The following is a 16387-nucleotide window of genomic DNA, read 5'->3' on the forward strand; positions in this document are numbered from 1 at the left end:
AGCTAACATGCAAAATGGTGACAAGCAACAGTTGGTAACTACTTTTGTTAGCCTCTGTCCAAAGAGGCCGTTCCCTAGTGTGTCATTTCTTCTAAGCAGAGCTCTCCTTTGCATTTCCTAACATGCCATTCCTGTAGGTTTAGCTTAGCAATTAGCTAAAAGAAACAAAAGGAAAACACAGAATTGTTTATTCTCAACACCAGACTAACTGCTTCCTGTTTTAAGTCTGTTTGATTACCAAAAATGTTATTTTCTGAATGCCACAATAAGGACAGAGAATATCTCACGCAAATCCAAAGATTTGTGTAGGAGAAGTCTGGCACAAATGTTCTCATTCATTCTGAGCCATCTGATCTTTTATTGTTCTTTCATTTTTGCAGATATTGATGACTGCAACCCACACCCTTGGTAAGACAAACTGATGTAGATTACATGTTTATGTTTGCGTTACCCCTGTTATTCAAAAATCCATAATTTAGTATTGTAATATTTATCTTCTTTTAGGCTAAGCAGCAGGTAAATGCGGCCCAAGATTATTTGCCCAGATTCTGACTGTCTGAACAGCCCCATTCTGATCTATTCACTCCAAGAAAAGTCTGATTTGTGCCTCTTCCATCTGTTGTTCTAAATTGGATACATATCCAATAGTTTTCCAAGTGTCTGTAGTCCTTGCTGTCAGTTTGCATTTTATCCATCTTTTCCATCATTGATGTGAGGCATTCATGCACCAGAAGAAGCCAGACTGGTAAATCCTGCCGTAAACAATGTCTGAATCAAGGAGCACCAATACTTTTTTGTAGGCTGTGAGCCGACAATAGTCAGCTGCCATTGCTCAATACCTTTGTAATCGATCCATTATTAATTCTGCAAACAGTACACTGCTGTGTGTTGTCTAGGTTTTTCTGTGCATGTGGGTCGCACTGGGATCATAAACTGTTCACACACAAGTCTGATTGTGCTAGCATTTGATTAGTTGTAGAAAGTCCATGGAAAAAATGAAGAATATATATTTCAATAAAGATTTGGAGTTGATCATCAAGACTTGCTGCATGAACACAGCCCTAAATTCCAAGTAAGCATTCTGGCTATCGGAAAGTGAAGAGAAGTACAAACTGGCAAAGAGTTTGGATTTAGGTTGTTTCTTTTGTTAAGAGCTTTATGTCACCCAGTCGGACAATATTTTAGTTTTTCCACACATTTAGATGTTTAGGCTGTTGTTCTTTTGAATGAGATTTAACAGGTCAGCAAATCTCATAAGTGCAGTGTTTCCCACACCTGGTCCTCAAGGCCCTGCATGTTTTAGGTGCTTCCTTGTTCAGCACACCTGATTTCAATTGATGGCTGATTAACAAGGTTTTACTGAACTCTAATAATCTGAATCAGGTGTGTTAAACCTGATTGATTGATTAAAGCAGGGAGACATTTAGAACATGCAGGGCAACATGTCTTGAAGACCAGTGTTAGAAAACACTGCAATATCTCACCAAACTTCAATAGAACTGTGTAACTACAGAACTACCTTCTTTCTTACTACAACGTTCATATTTAGAATCCATATTTAACTACAGCAACATTGCTGCTATTCTTACAGTGGTCCACAAAAGTCAATCCCAATCTGGGCCTCTGACCCCCACCTACCCTCACCCTGGCTCTTCAAAGACTGATAGGTGGATTAGTGGTGGTTAAGCTTTAGGGAGAGAGGAGGTGGAAAAGGAAGAGAGGCAGGGCAGGGCGATGCAATGCCTCCTGCGCTATTCCGGGCCCAGAACCTGGGGCAAAGTGTGAGAATTGGAGCTGTTCACAGGTGGGGCTGTGACTCTCACTATGTGGTCTGTATAGATTTACATATGAAATCTGGACATTGATCTGGCTTTAGCTTGAAGGTCTCATAAAAATCAAAGAAAATAGTAGCACCACAACTTTATAATAAAGGCAAATTTTCATCTTTTTTCTCATTATTAATGAATAACAGATCAAAATGTTGATTCTTGGTTTCCACCACTTTTCGGTACTTGAAGCTGATTTTAAAAGCACTGATATTTTATTGAAGAAACCTAAAAGCCTTCAAATCATTTAGGAAAACAGGTGCAAAAAAATTAAATCAAATTTCTGAATGAGGTTTTGCTCTTCTCTCATTTGCAGCTACAACGGTGGAATCTGTGTTGATGGTGTGAATTGGTTCCGCTGCGAGTGTGCGTCAGGATTTGCTGGACCAGATTGCCGCATCAGTGAGTGCATGGGAACCGAAGGGAGCTAGAGGCTGGGGTCAGGTGGGCTGGAGCGTTGGGAAGGGGGTCAGAGGTGAAGGGCCTTGGTAGGGGAGCCTGAGCCGATTGTTTCTGGGTGACAGATTTGAAAGCCTTTTAGGAAAACGGTGTTAACCTTTCCCCTCTGTGCTGAGCCGAGGTCAGAGCTTGTGTTGGTTGGGCACTCTCACGATGTCTCTGACTAGAAAGCTTGTCAGAGAAGATTTTGCAGAAGCAGAGTAGTATCCATTGGAGATTTTGGGACCAAACTGTGATCAAACTGAAAGAAAATAATCTCCTTAAAGATTTTCAAATGAACATTAAAATACACCCAAGTTTCAGGTTTTTACAGGTTTGACCTTCTACAAATGTAGAGTTTGACTTGTTTTACTTGATCAAAACACTACTAGCTCTTCTAAGTTTAAAATTCAGTTTTAATCCTGAGTTTATGTCTTTAAAAACAACATTTCATATATCTGTGAATGTTCTACATACTTGTTTCCATAGATATAAATGAGTGTCAGTCATCTCCCTGTGCTGAAGGCTCTACATGCATAGATGAGATCAGTGCCTACCGTTGTGTCTGCCCTCCTGGACAAGCTGGACCTCAGTGTCAGCAGTGTAAGTTAAATACATCTAAATCATCTGTGTATTAATTTAAAACCAAGGCTAAAAACTAGTGGTGAGATATTATAGTGTCTGTGATTAATGAATTGCATTTTTATGAAGAATTACAATCCCCAGCAACATTCTCAATTCAAAAGAACATTTTGCTGCCGGATTATTAAATAAATTAGCATTTGAGCTCAACATTATGAATTTCATATCTTTATCATGTTCTTCACATTTTTCAAGCATCAGATTGGTACAGTGTCATTCAGATTTCCAGTGTTTCAAGAACTCCTAATCATTCATAGAACATCTACAAGAATATGGACCCTGGGCACTGACATTAGCATTAGCTGCTACATGTTTAGCATTGAGATGCTATTTTATGCTTGAATAGCTTCACTGATAGGCTAACTCTTTTTAGTATAACTTATACACAACAACAGTCTTTTCCAGCATCCCATCAGATCTGTTCAAAAGCAGAAACGAACCCCCAGTGGGCCCACAGATAGGTTGGTGAGTACCAATCACCAGTTGTGGTACTCACCAATTTATTTATTTATTTTTTTACCAATGTAAAAAAAAAAAAGTAATTGTGTTAAAATATTTAACGTTATACAATATTTTTTGTACTGTAAGCAGCTATTTTTTTCCAACGCTTTGGAAAAGTGCGTTGGAAAAGCGTTTTTTGCTCCAAAGCTTTGATTGTGGCTTTTCTGTGGATTTTTCTTCAACCACCTGGGGCCCAGTGAATCACTGGAAGTCAAAATTGGAAATCAAAGAAGAGAGTGCTGATTTTCATTTAGAACAAGTACATGCAAGCAGCAGGCATGATGGGGAAATTTCAAACTCATACACCCTCTTCATGGAAACAACACGAGGAAGTTCATATGATGCCGCTTTTAAGTTGAAGGCTATCGATCTGTCAGTACAGATCGATAGCCGCTTAAAGCCAGCCCAATAAAAACCCATTTGCTTACAGTTGCCTTTGACTAATAATAACTAGAATATAAATTAATTCTGGTCTGGATTACAACTTTTTGTTACTTTTTTGAATCTTCCATAATATTTCTCTTTTTGTTTCGTTTATTTACTTTAACTTCATTGCTGCTAAAATGTGCTGTACAAATAAACTTGACTTTGCTCGCCACTGAAGTTTTATATTAAGGTTGCCTTCACAGAATTTGGTATGATACAGGTAGAATGTAGATGTTCTTGCAGATCCTTGGTAAGGTTTTGGTGAGGTTTTCAATACTTTCACAGCAGGGTTGTTTATGAAACTTTGTGATATTCCCAAGCTCTAAAAGAAAGTTTTTGTGAAATTATAATATAGATTGATTATTTTAAAGAAGTTCATCTTTGAAAATCATTTACAATGAGTTGCATCTTAATAAAGCTGCATTTTACCTTTTCAGTCCTGGGACTTGGAAAGTCATGCCGCCACGCTGGCCTGCAGTATCCTCACAGCAGTCACTGGGAGGAGGACTGTAACACCTGTCAGTGTGTCAATGGCGAAGTTCACTGTTCCAAGGTTTCACTGATGAATAAAATTTTTTTTCCACATACATAAGCTGAGAGTAATTACTGATCCACTTTAAATTTTGAGGCATGTACTAAATCCCTCTTACTGTCCATTTCTAGGTGAAGTGTGGCCGTCGCCCCTGCATCCTCCCAAATGCTGTCTTGCCTTCAGTTACCAGCCATCAGCCCTGTCCTGGAGGCCGTGAGTGTGTGAAGCATCTGCTCCTCACATGCCTGTCTCCACCATGTCATCAGTGGGGTGTGTGCTCAGCACCTGACCCTCCCACTCCTGAGCATACCCAGTGTGAGCCCAATAGTGGCTACCTGGACAACAGCTGTGCTCACATCACTCTCATCTTTAACAGGGACAAAGTGCCACAGGTACTCATTCATAGAGGTGTTAGATGTTTTGGAAAGCATTAATCAGAGAAGTACCCAGTAAACAAGGATTGTCAAACTAATCTATATTGAGACATAATTAATGCTGAAAATATAAATGACTCCAAGGTACTCATCAAAACAGATATAAAATGAACCATTTTCAAGACATTGCCCTTCTTCAGACACCAGTACTGCAATAACAGAGATCCTTAGAGTCTCCTTCCCTACTAGAGGTTCACCTGCAGATTAAAGGCTCAGAATAAAACTAGTGGTGTTCCGGTACCAGTGTCAAGTAGTCTTACCAGTACTCGTAAAAGCAAACCGATACTCCAAACTGATAACACTTCACTATGGTGAAGAGGCTAAACCACATTCCATACCAGGTGGTGGTATTAATACATCAATAGGTTATTTGCCGATTCTCCAAAAAAACAGAGACGTTAGACAGTGGAAGGTCCATAGATTTCTAGTAAAGGTTGCACTAGACTTTCGCCGTGCATCATTTTAAAAATCGGTGTAAAAAGAAATCCTGTCATAATCTAATTTTACCATGAATTTTTAAAATGATAATAACGTGATTTAATTGCATTTAATTTTCACTAAATTAAACACAATTTAATTTAATTTAATTCAATGTAATCTGAACAGATGATCCACAACACATCACATCAAACTGAATACATTTAACTTTTTTCTGCAGTGACAAAGTTTTGAAATCAGGTAACATTTCACCGGCGGAAGTGATCAGAAGTCGGCAAGACTCTCTGAATGTTACCTGATCTTGCAAACACTCCCCTCAGCAGTGGTTCAGCTGCCAGACGTGCTTCAAGCTCTTCATAACTCTTCAAGGCGCCGCTGTTTGCTCTCAGATAGTGTCCAGATCAGAGATGATACTCTGTTGGAAATTCTTCTCATATTGATTAGTTTAGGACCTCTGTTTGTGAATTTGAGACCAGGTGTGTGTAATTACATAGGATATAAGCAGACTGCTTGGTTAAGCCGTCAAGCGGGGCGAAACCCAACCTTTTATTTTAATTAAGCTTTTACTGCTTTCGTTCTTAGATCATCATTAGAGTAAGCAGCGTAACTTTTAACTTTTTAGATTTTATCATCTCTGATGTGTGATTAATTGGAGTGGAATGTGGAGCTGTTGTACATTTATTCTTCTGCGCACTGCATTTGTTAGTCTGATGGACATTTGCTCTTTGATTTCTTTCTTTCTTCTACACCAAAAGCTACCTACTCTTCTATTTAGACTATAGCAAGTCACAACTTGATCACGTATTTTCTTTTAGTCTTCTCTGTGTATTTATTGTCAGTTTTTAAAATGCACCACAAAAGCCTGACCCACCATCAGGCTAATAATTTTGGCTCGACAGACCCAGACATCCTAATCAGAAACTACTGTATTTTAGACATTTTGATAATGTTGTTACTAATCTACCTACTTTGTGTGTATGTATGCGTGTGTGGCAGGGCACTGCTGTAGAGAACATCTGCTCTGAGCTGAGGTACCTTCCTGTGACTCGGATGCTGGCTGTGGACCGAACACTGATCATCCTTTGTGACTTGTCCTTCTATACAAGAAATGCTGTGGAGGTTGCCATGGTAACTACTACACATACGTACTCTAACATTTATATTTTCACTACTCAGCCAAATATGAGATGTTTGTTAAAATGCTTCATATGTAAGCTATATAATGACTGCCAAAAAAAAGACATAAATTTTACATTTTAAACTTGAGATACACCTAACAGAATCAAGTCACCAAATCAGCTAATTTGTGTTTTAAGTTCTAACCTTTTGATGCTGATTTATCTATAAAATCAACATTGATATAAGATTAGTCTTCAAATAAATTCTTTCCATCCTTCCTACTCCAGTGGTGGCATTTTTTTCATTCGTGTTGTGGCAGCAGAAGCAGCAGTAAACAATCTTTGTATGAGATCAGTTTCAGTGAAGCAGGACTTAGTTATAAGCAATTAGCACAGGTAGCACCACTGGCTAAATGTGGATTCTGAACTTACTTAAATAAGCATAGGGATGAAATAAATGTACAATGTCCTACTTTTACTATTCTTCTTAAACAAACATTGCTTAACGTGCCACTAAAACATTTCCAGAAAAATTAGAGCAAACATTAGAGCAAGTCTTGATGTCCATCCATCCATCCATTTTCGGTACACCCTTGTCCCCAGTGGGGTCAGGAGTGGTGCTGGTTCCTATCTCCAGTGAACATTTTGGGCGAGATGTGGGGTCACCCTGGACAGGTCCCCAGTCTGTCCAGGATGTTGATGTCATCCTTTAATTAGATTTACAAAAACAAAAAGAAATAAGAGCAACAGGCAGGAGAATAAATTTAGTTTCAGCAACTTCTGGATAAAATGTCTATATTGCTTAGAAACACCTTAGAAAGTAAAATGTCATATCTCTGACATGTTCTCTTTTTTATCTTTAGAATCATTGCTTCTTAGCAATTGCATCAATAACAGATTTTGTAGATCTGCTGATACATATTTTGTCTCTAAGAACTATGAATAACAAGAGACTTATTTCTGTTTTCATTATAAAAACAGAAATGTGTTAGCATAAGTTATTTTTGTAAAATAAAGCAATGTTTTCTTCAAAAATTAGCCACATAGAAGCTTTTCTGCTGCGACTTGTCAGTCATTATGCATATCAGAAGAACTTTACTATAATAGGTTCAACTTCCTGTTCTCGGCTGAAGTCTCACCATGTTTAAAAGCAGCAGCTGGATAAAAAACTGTCCTTACACCCCAGTAGGAAAACTACCTGCTTTGCTCTTAGTTTTCTTTATTCAGCAGCAACTTCCAAACTGAGGAGCACACACATTCATCAGCTGGTCACCAATTACAGCTGATGAATCGGATGTAAAATCCGGTTCAAGTCAGCAACAGATTTCCAATGTATCTCTGTTTTTTTTTGTTTACTGTTATGCGTTTTTCCATATCTCTTGGCCACCTAGACTTGAGAGAAATCAGCAATTTTGGAGCTTAGCGCACTGAAAGAGAGGATTAGCTCTGATGATAGGAAGGCAGCTTTGAGAAGCTGATGTAGGAAACCTGATCCCCAGCAAGGTTTTACAAAAAACACAACAGCTAGATGAATACTAATGGTTGATTTGGACTCCTGTTGCACCAAAATGTTAGCCGTGCAAGGCTTCTTTTAATAAGTAACTACAAGTCAGAGTTTATGTCAAATGCCTGTGCAGTAGATAGGGGAATGATGCGCAGACATTTTTTATGAAGGTTAATGTAATATATAAATAAAATTGAGTATTTTCACTCAGACCCTAGCCAGATTTAGATTTTACATTCTTTTCTTTGTTCTCTTATTGAAAATAATACAGGCAATTATTATTTTTTATTTACCTTTGTACAAAAAAATTTAAATCCAAAATTTTTCATATCTTTGCTAGCTATGGCAATAATAAAATGCTTAATTGCTCACAGTTTGTCTCCACTTAAATCGTTGTACCTCAGAAGGTCTTCTTGCTATCTCCCTAATCTTTTCTCCTGTCCATCGACTCTCTGTCAGGTTGAAGTCGGGATTCTGGCTAGGCCAATCCAAATGTATTATTTCACTCACTTTAAGGTCTATTTAAGGTGGAACTTCTTTGGTTTGAATTTCTGGTTATTGCAGCTCCACAGACCCTCCTTTACCTCTGCTCTGAGGTTCTTTTGCTCTGAGTTGCTCTAGCAACTTGTTTTGCTGCTGTCTTTTGAGATATTTCACTCCTCGTCCCTCTCCAGGTAGCAGAACTTTCCACTCCACCGCAGTTGGCCAGTTTTGTAGTTTAATAGCAGCGATACAATTATCTACCGACACTGAAATTTTTTTTTTCCCCCAAGTGATTTTACTTTTTATAGACATATGTTAGAGTAAAATGAACATTGTTCTTTCATTCTATGAACTACTGACATGTCTCCAAAATTCCAAGCAAAAATTTTTATTTATTTGCAGAAAATGAGAAATGGTAAAAATAATGATAAAGATGCAGTGCTTTCAGACCTCAAATAATGCGAAGAAAACAAGTTCATATTTATTTAGAAACAGCAATACTAATGTTTTTAACTCAGGAAGAGTTCAGAAATCAAATTGGTTTTCATGGTTCTTCCATCATGAAAAACCATCATTTGATGGCTATTCATCAAATGACCAATGGTCAGTGATCTTTGGTCATTTATGCAGTCCATTGACTGCATAAAAATAATAAAATTTAATAATTACACCCAAATTATTGGAAAGTGTTTCATGTCTTTCTTTACGTCTCCTTCTCTGCAGTCTTTTGAAATGGATGGACAATTAAAGGACAGTGACTGTGGCTATGTCCAGAATGCTGCAGCTGCCATTACTAGTGCATTGTCCAAATACCACAACAGCACCATTCTTCAAGCTGTAGTGGAGGCCAGGGTGGAGATGCAGGCTGAATGTCGAGCTGAAGGTAAGTCCAGCAACTGGGTTATGGAAGAGTATTTTGTACAAGTCACAGGTTGTGGGTGTTAATAGAATCAAAGATAAATTGATTATTAGTGGAAGATTAATGATGATGTGATATTTTTGGACTATTGAAAATAGGAAAAAACATGGAAAAACAAAAAAATTGTGAACCCAGCACTGTGTTATGTACCAAACTATTAATAGAACACTTACATGATTGTAATTAGAAGTTTAATGTGTAAATAGCTGCTTCATTGACTTATTGACAATTCAACAATATTTTCACTCTCTGGCTGCAACTCTACTGACTTTGCTGACAAAGCTAGCTTATTAACCACTGCGATATAATGACATTTTTCTCGTCAGTGTGAGAAGCTGTCCACCAGCTCTCTGCATGGCGAAAAAAGTGACATGAGCTGTTTGTTTTCAATGGGCATATTAGCAAACATTTTTAAGAAACAGTAGGTCGAAATAAGTAATCAGAAGAAGTGATGAAAGAGCTTTTAACATTGACTATACCTGTTGGTTAAAAATTACGTAACTTGGAGCATTTTAGATGTTGGACTTCTCTTTTGAAATCTGTGAGAAGTTGGAATCTAAATCACAAAAGTTGCTTCTCCTAAAGACTTTTTTATGTCCTTCTATAAAACAGTCAACTGATAAAGTCTGATGAAATTTGACTCATTCACTAGAAGAAATGTCAGCTGACTTGTTACAATTCTTTTAGTAAGCTAAAAAGCTATGTTTGCTACTGTATTGCTATAGTAACTACAATAGAGAAAATTGTGCCTTTAAACAAAAATACATACTTGAATGCATTAATATTTTATGTTTTAAGTGTGCTGTTTTAGTCAAATTCTGAAATTAAGCTCTGTATTTTTTTTCCATTGATGGAAATAATGCATTTACATGCATTTGAAACTTGAACAGACAACTTATTTATTTGGTTTAAAAATGTTTTTTGTTTTTAAATGTTTTGGGTTTTTTTTTTGTTTTTTTTTTTTTTTTACCAAAACACTAAGTTGTATAATCCAGCTTAAAGCTGAACTCACAATACACTCAATGGGGATGTGTCACAGGAATCAGGTAAAATATGCTACACCATTAATTTGATAAAAATAAATAAATACCCAACCACTCAATAAGAAAGTAGTGGTTATGTAGTGGTTATGTTACAACGTTGTCTGACAACACTTTAATGACTCCTGTACTTTGAAATATTCTGGTTTGGAGCATTCTGGAATTTTAGTTAAAATTACACAGTGGTTTGGTTCTTCTGTGCTGCAACTGGTTAATAATTAGCCGCTTATATCTGTAAATTCAGCATCTGCTCCTGAGCTTCTTAAAGGCCTTTCATCATTTTTGAATCACATTGGACTGCATTTGATCATCTCTTGATCAAAATCCCAAATACTTTATGATTAAAACTGAACTGTTTGTGATTTTCAAACCTTTACTCTATTTGTAACCAAAAAGTTAAGGATGCATTTTAGTTTTCTTAACAATATAGTTAAAATCTCATATCTCTCAAATAGGGTGTATTTTTATACCTCTACTAGCCCCCTTAATTGCCTGTACACCATGTTCCAAATTATTATGCAAATTTGATTTAAGTGTCATAAAGATTGCTTTTTTTGTGCTATTACATTTATAGATGGTAATGTGTCAGGGCTCTTTGAATCACTATAATTAATTTCTGAGAGCTGGTTAATTAGTTTGCCTGGTGAGCTGAATTAAAAGAAATCTACTTAAGAAGGATGTTCCACATTATTAAGCAGGCCACAGGTTTCAAACAATATGGGAAAGAGAAAGGAACTCTCTGAAGTGCCGTATGACAAGGTTTGAAAACATTAGATATCTAACAAAAACTGAAGCGTTATTGTACTGTGAAGAGATTTGTGGCTGATTCAGAGCAAAGATGGGTTTGTGGAGATAAAGGCATAATGAGGAAGTTTTCTGTTAGACAAAGTCATCAAATTAAGAGTGCAGCTGTTAAAATGCCCTTACAAAGCAGCAAACAGTTATTTGAAGCTGCTGGTGCCTCTGGAACCTCAAGCTGAAGGATCCTCCAGAGGCTTGTGGTGCATGAAGCTATTATTGGGCCCCTAACCAGAGCTCACAAGCAGAAACGGTCTCAGTGGGCCCAGCTGTACTTGAAGATTAATTTTCAAACAGACTTGTTCACTGATGACTGCTGTACAACCCTGGATGGTCCAGATGGACACAGTAGTGGTTTGGTGGTGGATGGTCATCATGTCCCAACATGGCTGTGACGTCAGCAAGGAGGTGGTGGAGTCATGCTTTGGGCTAAAATCATGAGGAGACAATTATTGGTCGGCCCCTTCAGAGTCCATGAAGGTGTGAAAATGACCTCAGCAAAGTAGATGGACTTTCTGATCACTTTCTTTCATGGTTCAAAAAGAAGAGCCGGACCTTCAGTAGCAAAATCATCTTCATGCATGACAATGAATGCTGCAAGAATTACCACTGTGTCATTGGCTGCTATGGGCATGAAAGGTGAGAAACTGATGGTGTGGTCACCCTCCTCCTCTGACCTCAACCTTATTGAGAACCTTTGGAGTTTCCTCAAGCAAAAGATCTGAGGGTGGAATGTAGTTCATATCAAAACAGCAGATCTGGGAAGATATTCTGACATCCTGCAGAGAAATTCAAGCAGAAACTCCACAAACTCACAAGTTTAATGGATCAAGAATTGTACTGCGATATCAAAGAAGGATCTATGTTAACATGGAACTGGTCTGTTAAGATGTTTTTGATTGAAATAACTTTTGATTTTATTACATGTGACCAATTAATGCTGCACTTTCAAAGAATGACCGTTTGCAGTTCTTTATAATCCATAAAATGTTTAGAAAATCTGCTGTGCATAATAATTTGGAAAAGTGCATTTTGAGTTTTTTATTTTTGAAAAAAATACTGTTCTCATTGGGAGCTTTGTTCAGTAAAATTTGATTTATACTGTAATAGTTCATGACTTGAAAATTATACTGATCATCATTTGCATTGACCATTTAAGAAAATCTGAGAAAATATCCCTTGCATAATAATGTGGAACACGGTGTAGATAAATGTGCAAAGCAACATTTTAAGTCAACTTCTAATTCTAAAATGTTTTGTATCATTCTTGTTCAGGTTATTTAGTCCCTGTGCTTGGAGTTGTCTTCAGCCTCCTTTGGGTCTTCTGCCTTGTTGTCTGTGTTTGGTGGACCCGTAAAAGAAAGAAAGAGCGAGAGAGAGCCGCCCTGTCTGAAGACACCACTGTTAACAACCAGCTGGAGCCCCTGCGGAGCAACACCCCAAAGGACAATCGAGACAAAGACATTCAGTACGAATGCAAGAAATTAATAGGCCCCTCCGATAGGACGTGTGATGAGGCTGATGAGGAGGAGCAGCAGCTGGAGGAAGATGAGGAGATGGTCTTGGGCTTGGGGGACAAGTATTTGTCCCACAAGTGTCCCATAGTGGGAGCTCAGGACAGGAGCACCTCCATAAAGGCAGATGTGATGTGCACGACACGCAGCGGTCCAGTGAAGGCACCGCATCGGACAGCATACAGCCCCAAAGATAACCGATGTAAAAACCTGAATGCAGCCAAGTTTAGCGAGGACATTACAGACCTCTGTGTGTGAACAAACAAATTCAGCATCACATTGTAACATTAATGAAGACTGCAGATGTTTTCATTTTCTATTGAGTTCATAATGCCTTATTTAAGTCTTTTATTTGCAGCTGGAGGCTTTTTTAAATTATGAAAGAAACTTAAAAATTGGCATGAAAAAAAATCGTCCTTTAGGTATTCTGGAGTACACAAGCTTCTCTTTTTGGTTCAAAACGTTGCAGAGAAGCTGAATTTTTCAGTTTTTATCATTAAGGTGAACTTTTATGGCTGACTGCTGTTTACCTTCAGCCCAAACGCTGACATCTATAAAAAGATTTACAATGTGTGCAAGTTGGCATATTAACCTGGCTGACTGATGCATAGAAAAGCTTTTTTCTCTATTTTTATTTTTATTTTTTATTTTTGTTGAAGCTTGCAATTTCTTGCATTTGCCCTTTTAGGATGAAAATTGTCTCCTGTTTTTCTACACAGTGATTTTTCAGTATTTCTTTTTTTAATTAAAGTGCCTTGAATTGCTAACTTCTCCCTTCTTTACAATAGAAGATTCTTAATACATATAAAGGGAAAGTGACTATAATCACAAATGTCTCGCCTCTAATACTTGTTTTATTGTGATGTACAGAACACTTGTAAATAGGACAGAAATTCCTGTGTATATTTGATTTTAGTAAGTTAAGAGATTATTTGCATTACAGTAATTTTAAAGAATAAGGCTTCCTGTATGTTTGGATTTTTATGTCATTCCGTTTATTAATGGCTGATTTTATTTGAATCATTTTCAGAATTTGTAAATTCTCAAACCTAATTATTAATGTAGAATTGTTTAAAGAGTATTTGCTCTTCTAATTAAAGTGTAAATGCTGCATTTGAAGAGTTGCCTTGTTTTAGCCCTGTGAATGGTTGGACAAACTACTTTTCATATTTAATTTTGGCATATTTGAGCTGTCAAAATGATATATGCGTTTTTTTCATCCCTTCCTGAATCCTTGTTCCCAAAAGTACATTTTGTTCTTTAAAAAAAAAAACATTGAAGACATTGTATAGTTTGTTACTGTTCTATCACTGGTCCCAGTATTCTTGCTACGATCTTAACACAAAAACCTAACCATGGCCAACATTAAAGAAAAACAGATAAATGTCCTTTTTTTTAGTACAAGGTCAAGCTCTGAATTGCCTCGTTTTATCCTATGAGTCTAAAGTATTGTTTTTGAATAGCATAACAACACGTAGGGCTTCTGATTGAAACAGTTCACTATTCATGACAGACGTGTTATGCTCAAGTTGCTCTTTACCTGAATCCACATCAAATCATGGATGTTGTGCTCCCGATTATAAACACACTCTTAGAAGGCAAGTAATGTGAATTTTAGACACATACCTATCAATGGCATTCACTTAGCAGACATAATCATCCACAACTGACTATGCACAGATCAGATCTTGTTGGTAGAGCCTCCCCCATTACCCATTTCACGCTTTTGTGCATGTCTTCCAGTATCTTAAAATAGATGCAACAGGAAATGCATAATGGAAAAGGCTTCAATCCCCACAGCTAAGAAAAGTGGAGGCAGCATCATGGTGTGGGGATACTTTGAAGTAGAGAGAAGAAAGCAAGTCAGGACTGATGAGAAGATAGATCAGCATGTTAAATCGTGTGGACTTAGGCTGCATTGTTCTGCATGTTGTCTTTTCAGATTACTGGACTGAAATTGACAACTGTTACATGTACCAGCAAAGGTTGGCTCTTACATGCATCTGATTTCTATTTTCAGTTCACACTTCATGGGTCACAGCTGGCAGTCTCTCTTTAGCCTCCTCATGTTCCATGTTCAGATCTACAGTTTTACAGTCGGTTGACAGTGTAATCACTATAGAGTTTTAGGGTGCCTGATAGCGAAGTGGCCTTTAGCAACATCCTCATTGCAGGCTTCATGGTAGGAATGAGGCATGAGCTTTTTCTCATCATTTTGTTTCCCTGCGTTATGTTTTTCTGGTTTTATGAAGGGAACAAGCTCTATAATCATTGATCACTCTTTTGAGTGTTTACGGGGTGACGTCAAATATTGTCAATATTTGTGTATGAAAATTGATTGAAAAAAAAAATTTATGCTGATGAAAGAGAACCTACACTCAATTTCTGACTGTAAAATGTACTATGTGTTAGCCCTGGAAGAGGAGCTGAATGTGCAGAATTTTTTAATGATTTTGTACAAAATTTTGGAAAACTCTTGGTTTGTCAGTTGGCTTTTTTTCCAGAAAAATCCTATTATTTATTAAAGTATTTTATACCAAAAATGATTTTGTTAAGTTTTTATTGATGACTCATCATTTCCTCTCGTGGATAATGTTGATGTGTAATTGATACTTTAATACATGTAAATCTAAAAAACTTGAAGCACAATTAAATAGGATAAGAGAAAAATACAAAATACATTTTATTTTTATCATAATGTGTTTTTTAGCTTTTGAAAATCTGAAGATGTAAAAGGCCTTATAAATAAAACATTTTATTACTACTATGACTATTATAGTTTATTTTCTTTTGTGTTTATCCATTCCAGAATTCATATTTTTATCAAAAAAGTTAGAATATTAAAATCTTATCTGTCAGTCGCATTTGCTTAGCAGACATAATCAGTTATTCTAAAACTATGTATACCAACCATGGCCAACATTAAGTCTCCAGAAATGTCCAAACGGCCCATTCTACTTTTGCCCAGTCAGAGTTTTAAGACTCAATAAAAAGCATATACCATGCTGAGAAGGTGATAATGAAGATTGCTTTCAGTTGCCTTCAGGTTTATTGAGTAAGGAAAATCATTGTTTGTGATATTTTCCAATAGGACATTTACATATGCAACCATTAATCCCTTGTCTCCTGTAGTGCCAAGCCAATGAGGTGAGTTATTTGTGTGACTCCATCTGCCCTTATTATGACACTGTGGGAAATTATTAACAATAGACAGCCCTGCATGAAAAGCCTCCAGCAGCTGTGATGGATATCCTTAATGCTCTGTGGGACATTATGTGCCATGCTGGGAGTTTATTAGCCCAGCAGTTGTTTTGGGAAGAATGGGAAATGTGCTAGGAATCCTGGATGGTGCAGTGTTTGGGTCACATGCACATACAGTGTACCACACTCACTGACCTACTTGGAGAGAAGTACAATGAAGGTGTGTGAATGGTGGTGGCAAAGCGAGAGAGAGGAAGCTGTGATGGCATTAGGATCACATGTCACCCCACAATACAGCCTGTAAACTGATTCAGAGATGCAGACAAAATCTATTTAAATCCATTTTGAGATTTTAGACCCAACTAGCACTCCCTAGTCCTAATATTTCTTTTCTGTATTTTACTAGTTTTACTAAGAAGTTTAGAGAGAAAATTAAATAAGTTCCAAATCATATCTCTACATGGCTTTTGTATTTGAGTCTAATTATTTTCAACCTGTAACCTATAGTACAAGACATTCCATGAAGCAACAGATAAGTCTCACACTGAATGCAGAGGATCAATGGGAACATTT

General features: G+C 37.1%; 1 protein-coding gene across 2 annotated transcripts in view; it reads left to right on the forward strand.

Annotated features, from left to right (window-relative positions):
* Positions 1–15265, forward strand: part of LOC122846007 (protein jagged-2-like) — an 88243-nt gene extending 72978 nt beyond the window's left edge. For both annotated transcript variants that reach the window (XM_044142647.1, XM_044142648.1), the window contains 8 exons: positions 381–408; positions 2143–2228; positions 2754–2867; positions 4271–4386; positions 4497–4757; positions 6234–6365; positions 9066–9225; positions 12375–15265. In XM_044142647.1, the coding sequence (XP_043998582.1) occupies positions 381–408; positions 2143–2228; positions 2754–2867; positions 4271–4386; positions 4497–4757; positions 6234–6365; positions 9066–9225; positions 12375–12871 (1394 nt within the window). In that variant the 3' untranslated portion in view covers positions 12872–15265. The remainder of the gene's footprint in view (positions 1–380; positions 409–2142; positions 2229–2753; positions 2868–4270; positions 4387–4496; positions 4758–6233; positions 6366–9065; positions 9226–12374) is intronic.
* Positions 15266–16387: the final 1122 nt, after the last annotated feature.

The sequence above is a fragment of the Gambusia affinis genome, linkage group LG16 (assembly GCF_019740435.1).
Source record: "Gambusia affinis linkage group LG16, SWU_Gaff_1.0, whole genome shotgun sequence".
In the NCBI taxonomy this organism is placed as follows: domain Eukaryota; kingdom Metazoa; phylum Chordata; class Actinopteri; order Cyprinodontiformes; family Poeciliidae; genus Gambusia; species Gambusia affinis.